We start from the raw sequence: 7,117 nt of genomic DNA, 5'->3' as shown, positions 1-7,117 counted from the left end.
TCCTCCCTCTCTCTGCCCCTCCCCTGCTCAAGCTATCTCTGTCTCTCTCAAAAGTAAACAAATAAAACTTAAAAACATTTAAAATGGTCCTGTCACAGCAGTGGTATTTACGACAGAACAGCCCAGGTGCCCCTACAGATAAGTGGAGAAGCGGGAGGTGGCCTATCCACACAGCAGAGTTTTACTCACCTTAAAGGGAAGGACCTCCTGCCACCTGCCACCACACGGATGAACCTTGAGGACACTATGCTCAGTGAAATAAGCCAGTCACAAAGGGACAAACACTGTATGAGTCCACTTCTTTGAGGCCCCTAGAGCAGTCAGAGTCACAGCGACAAGTAGGATGGTGGGTGCTGGGGGTTGGGAGTTAGTGCTTAATGGGGACAGTGTCAGTTTGGGAAGATGGGGACGTCCTGGAGATGGAGGGCGGGGACGGCTGCACAACAGTGTGAACGTACTTAATGCCATTGAACTGGACACTTAAAAATGGTTAAAATGGTATATTTTATGTTACTGCATGTATGTATGCGTTACTGCAATGTAAAAAGGAAGGTACAGGGGCGGCCTGGGTGGCTCAGGTCATGATCTTGTGGTTGGTGAGACACAGCCCTGGTGTCCGGCTCCGCACTGACAGCCCGGAGCCTGCTTGGGATTCTCTCTCCCTCCCTCTCCGCCCCTCCCCCACTCGCGGGCGAGTTCTCTCTCTCTCAAAATAAATAAACTTAAAAAAAATAAAGAAGGTAGAAGAAAAAGTCCTTCTGGCTGTTAGGGAGACCGGACCACAAGGGGGCGCAACAGGAAGACAGCGCGGTGAGTCAAGAGTCCGGAGGGGCGGCGGCCAGGGGCAGGGCCAGCGGCCATGGGATGGGGAGAGGGAGTCTGGGTGCCCTGAGAGTGGGGCAGACAGAACTTCTAGAAGGATTGCTGCAGGTTTGGTCAGAGCATCTGCAGGGACGGTCTGCCCGGACCTGAGACAGGGAAGGCCGGAGCATCTTATCTTGGGGTGGGGGTGGGGCAGCACACGGAGGGGTGAAATCAGGAGGTCAGTTTAGGACCTGCTGACATCGAGAAGTCAGCTGTCCACGTGGTGGCGTTCAGGAGGCGGCTGGACGTGGGATCCGAGGCTGCACGCATGGCTGGTCTTCACAGCCGCAATCGGAAGCAGTCACAGAGGACGGGACCCTCAGGAGGGACATGAAGTGGGGGGCAAAGGTCTGTCCAGCCGTGCCCTGAGGGTGCAGGCGGAGGTGGAGCGCCGAGGGGAAGGGAACTGCGGGGGCTGCTGATGGTCACGTGGGGGGGGGGGACTGAGGACCGTCCCCAGATTCCGCAGGTGGGTCAAGGCAGCGAGGATTCAGACAGAGCAGGAGTGGGCTCGAGAGAAAGAAGAGGTGCGGCGGAGGTGGGGTGGGGGCTCGCGACTCGCGAGGTTTGTTTCGTTTGGCTAGAAAATAAATCACAGCCTGTTCGCTGAAGAGAAGGCTCCAGTTGAGAGGGAACATCCGGTGCCCTGAGGAGGGGCAGGGGGAAGCGGAGGGGGAAGCAGACTGCGGCGAGGGGACATCTCTGCTGGGGGGATGCAGAGAGACAGAGCACGTGTGGCCTCGGCACTCTAGAGCCTGGCAGCCCCGAGGGCCGCCCGAGGTTCCATCCCCGACATCCCGCTGCCCCCTCGGGCGGCGCGGTCCCCCCGCTAGGGGGCGCACGGCCGCGGCAGGGGGTCTAGACCCCGGAGGGTCGGGTGGGAAGGTGCGATGAAGTGAGCCCAAAGGAGAGGATCCCGGGGCGCCGGCGAAGGGGGGGGTAGGTACGCGATGATGGATCCGCGGTGTTGGAGGGACGCTGGGGACGCTGCGCACCGGCACCCGCTCCCCGCTGAGCAGAACGCGCTCGACAAGCCTGCAGCGGTGCGGGGAAGAACGTGGTTCCAAGAGCACCGCTGCCCGAGGTCCAGCCGGAGCCTTGCTTCTGGGTGGGCTAGTTCCCCCTCCGCGCGTGGACGCGGCCCTGTGCCTGTGCGCGGACGGGGGACCCGCGCAGGTCACAAGCTTGGGACCCATAGGTAGAAAAAGCCAATGCCGTGTGGCGTCGGCGCGCAGGTCTCAACCGAGTGGCCCCGCAAGAAGGCTCCGCCTTGTGGGCTCCGTTCGCGACCGGGACGTGGGGCTCCCGGCCAAGAAGGGCGCGGAAATGCGCACGTCCGGGAACGCGGACCCAAGAGCCCCAGACCGGGAGCCCGGCCCGGCGTCCGCCCGACGGGGAAGAGGAGAGGGTGGCGGTCACGAGCACGGGCCCCTCCCCTGGGTCAGGAAGCCCGCGTCCGGCCGGGGCCACAGCTGACCCCAGGCCCGGCGGAGGGGGTGGAGGGCGTGCAGGCTCGGGAAGGGGGCCCGGCGCTGCCCCGAACAGCGTGGGCCGCTGGGTTCTCTGGCACTCACGCGGCCGGGACGTGGACCTGGGGCGCCTTCCCCGGAGGTGCTGGGCCTTGGAGGCAGCAAGCAGACGCCAAGTGGAGCCCATCCTTCCCGGAGGGAACAGCTCCGCCCGGCGAGGACCTGAAGCCCGCGCGCATCGGGCACCTACTGGGGGGGGGGGGGGGCAAGCGAGGTTCTTTACTTCCAACAACCCTGCGCTTCCACGAGGGAGAAAAGGGCACAGAGAAGCCAAGCTACCCCTCCGAGGTCACACAGCCGGGGAAGGTGGTTGGACCTGGAGGCTGGGAAAGGCGGGCTGAAGGGGAGTGGCAAGTAGGTGTCCGTGTACCGAAGGTGGAGAGGAAGGACCTGGCGGGCCGGCGGGCTTCTTTCCTGGCCGGGAGGGTCGGGGGCCAGGCTGGGCAGAGGGAAGACCTGGGAGCGTGGATTCCCCACCGCCTCACGGCCTGGCTCGCTCCTGGCCCTGATCTCCCCGGGGCAATCCAACCCGACCGGACCCTACCGACCGGCGGGGAGCCTCCCCAGCTCCTAGAGTGCATAGAGCCCCACCCTCAGGATCGGCCCCAGGAACACCCCGAGACCCCGCACCGCTGGAAGCAAATTTCCCGCTTCCTCAGCTTGGTTCCCGCCGGCAGTGGCTCTGGAGGTTCTGCCCAGATGCCGCCTCCTCCCGGCAGCCCTCCCGACTCCAACGCCTGTGAGCCTGATGGGGGCTGCAAGCGCAGCTCCTGCCAGGGCTGAGAACTCAGAGTCTTGGAGCTTCCGCGGTCCCTTTAAACTGGTGGTTCGCGCAGTCCCGGGGTTCCCATGACAACGACGGCGGAAGGGGGACCCGGGCGGGGTCTGGTCGGAGCGCATGCGCGGTACGCGCCCGACGCGGCACGTCTTCCCGAGTCGCCCGCGCTGCTGTCGCGGGGTCCCTGAACCGCGGTGAGGGCGGGGTGGGGCGTTCGCGGGCCCGGGGGGCGGGTCGCGGGCTCGGGGTGCAGAGGTGGGGGGTGGTCTTGGGACCTAGCTGAGGGCGGGGTGGAAGGGGTTCGCGAGCCCGGGAAGGGACGGGGCGGGGGGTCCATGAACGGGGGTGAGGGCGGGGTGGGAGGGGTTCGCAGGCCCGGGGATGGGGTGTCGAAGTGTGAGGGGTTCACGGGCCCGGGGCGGGGGTAGGATGGGGAGGTCTATAAACTGGGGTGAGGGCAGGGTGGGAGGGGTTCGCGGGCCCGGGGTGGGCGGGGTGGGGGGGGTTCGCGGGCCCGGGGTGGGCGGGGTGGGGGTGGGTGGGGTCCATGAGCCCCGGTGAGAGCCGGATGGGAGGGGTTCGCGAGCCCGGGAGGGGACGGAGCGGGGGGTCCATGAACCGGTGTGAGGGCGGGGTGGGGGGGGGGTGTCCATGAGCCCGGGTGAGGGCAGGGTGGGAGGGGTTCGCGGGCCCGGGGTGGGCGGGGTGGGGGGGGGTTCGCGGGCCCGGGGTGGGCGGGGTGGGGGGGGTGGGGTCCATGAGCCCCGGTGAGAGCCGGATGGGAGGGGTTCGCGAGCCCGGGAGGGGACGGAGCGGGGGGTCCATGAACCGGTGTGAGGGCGGGGTGGGGGGGGGTGTCCATGAGCCCGGGTGAGGGCGGGGTGGGAGAGGTTCGCGGGCCCGGGGTGGGCGGGGTGGGAGTCCGTGAACCCCGGTGAGGGCGGGCTGGGAGGGGTCGCGGGCGCGGGGGGCGTCGCCCAGGTGGGTGAACGGGTCGGGGTGACCCCTGTGCCTTACTGCAGGGCGGCCCCGGCTCCCTGCGCTCGGCCATGGCCCCCCCGCCTCCGTGCAGGCTCCCGAGGTCGCTGCCGCCGTGGCTGCTGCTGCTGCTGTTGAGTGTGGCGCTGCTGGGCTCCCAGGCCCGAGCCGAGCCCGCCGCTGGGAGCGCCGTCCCCGCGCAGAGTACGTGCGTCGCGGAGGGTCCCCGCGGGGCCGTGACTCCACCCGGGTGTGCGGGAGCGCCGTGCCTCCCCATTGTTCCGGGCGCCCCTGCCGCGGTCCGGCACTCGGGCCACCCCTTGGGTGGGGGGCGCACGGGTGGGACCGGGCTAGGGTCACGTTCTCGCCGCCCTGATGCGCATCTCCGTAGGCCGCCCGTGCGTGGACTGCCACGCGTTCGAGTTCATGCAGCGCGCCCTGCAGGATCTTCGGAAGACGGCCTACAGCCTGGACTCGAGGGTGAGCCTCTCTGGCCAGGAGGGGGCCTGGCCTGGCCGGACCACTGGCTCAGGGTGCTGCCTGAGGGCGGGGACGGGGGTGGGGGTGGGGGTGGGGTAGGACCTCCCGCAGCACCCGGGATCTTCCCGCCCTCGTCTGGCACACCGTTTCCGGCCTCAGTGAGGGAGGGTGCCTCTCCTCCCCCAGGCCTCTCGGCCTTATTCCCTGTGAGCCCCACCGGGCACCGCCAGCCTCGGTTCAGCATTCCCTACGTGGGGCAGTGAGACCCAGTGGGGAGGGGAAACTGGGGCAGGGAGTCAGAAAGGGCTTGCTTGGTGGGGGAGGGTTGGACAGAGCAGTCTGGTCTGGGAGGCTCCTCACTCCCCAGCCTCACCTGGGGAGGGACGAGTGTGCACACAGGGTCCCAGGGCACAGGGATCACCCTCCCAAATCTGGAATGAACACAGCCTCCCCACATTCTCCCATGTCCTCGCTGTCCCTCGGTCCGGCGGGGGGCAGGGGGGGGATAGTTTTCACTTAGGACAGAGATAGGTACTCCTCTGGGGAAAGGGGAGAGTGTCCAAGAGTGGAAAGAAGGGGGGACCCCACTCTGATCCCCTTTTCTGGGCAGCCCCCCCAGGGTTCCCCAGATTGAAGCCTGGACTGCCCCCCAGGGTCTGAGGATCCAGAATCTCCTAGAGTCTGAGGCCAGGCTCCTGAGAGCAGCAGCCCCCAGCCCATCCTGGGCCGGTGCTGGGGGCAGCCTGGGAAGGGGCATGTGCATAGAAGGAGAGCGGGTGAGAAGTAGTCCAGGCCTGGGATCGGCGTGTGCAGGGCCCAGGGCAGGACTGCGGTGCTGGCGGAAACCACAGAGTCTCTTTCCCTCCTGGAAGAGGGGAGTGGGGAGGAGAGGAGGCCCACCCAGGAGCAGAGGGTCTGACAATCAGTGGTGGGGAGGCGGCGTGGCGGGGGGTGGCTCTGAGGTCTGGGGAGCTGGTGGAGAGGGTACCGCCTGTGGGTTTTGGGGGGAAACGGGCCGAGTGCCCACGGGAGCTGGTGGGGGGCAGCAGTCGTACAAGTGCCCTCCCTCACCGCCCCTTGTTGCTTTGCAGACGGAGACCCTCCTGCTGCAGGCCGAGCGCCGGGCCCTGTGTGCCTGCTGGCCTGCCGGGCGCTGAGGATCCTCAGACACCACTGTCCCCTCATCAATAAATGCCCAGCCCAGCACGCCGTGTCCTGTCTCCCTGTTCTGGCCACCACAGCCCACCTGCATCGCCCCCCGCGTCCCTGGGTGGGCTCCTCTGTGGGTCTTGGACCCCCAGCTGTCCCATTTGGGCTGAGGCCCACTGGGCACCTGCTGCACACCAGCGCCGGTGCCAAGCAGATGGGCATGCGTGGCCACACGTGTGGACCTGGACCCACAGGCACCGTGGCCACTGCCAGTCCGCCTTCAGAGACCTGCTTCCTTGCCTGCCTGGCCTTGTTTTGAGGCCAGGGGATCACAGAAGTTGGCCCGGTCCCCTGGAACAGCTGCCCCGGTGCTGAGCCCCCAAGGGCTCCCCTGCACTGTCCTGGGGATGGCTCTGGTGGGAGCTCCGTGGGGGCCCAGCTCGTGGACCCCCACGGAGCCTAGCCTGCCGTGGCTGCCAGGAGAGGGAGGGCAGCCCCCCTCCCCGGGAAGGCTCCTCCGGGAAGGGAGGGCCGGCATGGTCCCCACGGTCTCCACCCAGCCTGCTGGGACCCTCCCATAGCCTGAGCCCAGCTCCCGGGCACCAGAGAATTGGAATCCGGATAGGAGTGTTGTGCCTGTGGGTAACGGGCCCGTAGTCACCCACCCATGAATAGTGCCAGGCAGGAGGCCAGGTGTGTTGGCAGCTGTGGTGGGCAGGTGAGTGGGGGTTTCTGGTCCGGTCGGCTCCCAGAGAGGGGCTCCCGACTCTCCACCCCCAGCTTGTCCCTGTCAGGGTTCGTGCGCACACTTTCGCTCAGACCCTCCCTCTGGGCGTCTGAGCTCCTCAAGGCGGTGCTCCCACCCTGTGGCCTGTTCCGCCCTCAGTACTTTTCCGCCTGCAAGTGCCTGGCCTGCAGGTGAGCAGGCAGGTGTCTGGACCACGGTGAGCAAACCAGAGTCCTACCTTGGTCGCGGTGGGAGGTTGAGGTAACCGCCTTAGCAGCGACGGTGCCTCTAAAGCAGGCCAGGGAAAGACAAAGGGGTGCCGAAGCCACCTGAAGCTTAGGCCGGCTCTCGATTCTGGAAATGAGCGAGGTACACGGGGGTGGGGGTGGGGCATAGCATCAGAATTCTGTCCTGGGGCCCCAGGATGGAGCAGAGGGGTGGCTGAGGCAAGTGCCTCTTCCCCCGGGGCCCGCCCAGAGGGTGCTGGTGTTCCGTTGGCTGGCTTCGGTGGGGATGCACCCTGTGTTCTCTGCTTGGGTGGTCAGATGTAGCAAATACAGATCTGGGACCGGCGGGTACTTTTCAGTATAGAAAGTACAAGTGCTTCTAGCG

At 66.8% G+C, this 7,117-nt stretch overlaps 1 protein-coding gene across 1 annotated transcript; it reads left to right on the top strand.

Annotated features, from left to right (window-relative positions):
• The first annotated feature begins 3,276 nt into the window (after positions 1-3,276).
• CB1H4orf48 (chromosome B1 C4orf48 homolog) lies at positions 3,277-5,835 on the top strand. The gene is made up of 4 exons (XM_043573168.1): positions 3,277-3,365; positions 4,194-4,353; positions 4,541-4,629; positions 5,721-5,835. Exons 2-4 carry the CDS (start codon positions 4,221-4,223, stop codon positions 5,784-5,786), a joined length of 288 nt encoding a protein of 95 aa, XP_043429103.1. The 5' UTR covers positions 3,277-3,365; positions 4,194-4,220; the 3' UTR covers positions 5,787-5,835.
• Positions 5,836-7,117: the final 1,282 nt, after the last annotated feature.

The sequence above is a fragment of the Prionailurus bengalensis genome, chromosome B1 (genome assembly GCF_016509475.1).
Source record: "Prionailurus bengalensis isolate Pbe53 chromosome B1, Fcat_Pben_1.1_paternal_pri, whole genome shotgun sequence".
Taxonomy (NCBI): Eukaryota; Metazoa; Chordata; class Mammalia; order Carnivora; family Felidae; genus Prionailurus; species Prionailurus bengalensis.
The sequence above is the reverse complement of the archived record's forward strand: the minus strand, read 5'-3'. Positions and strand labels throughout refer to the sequence as shown.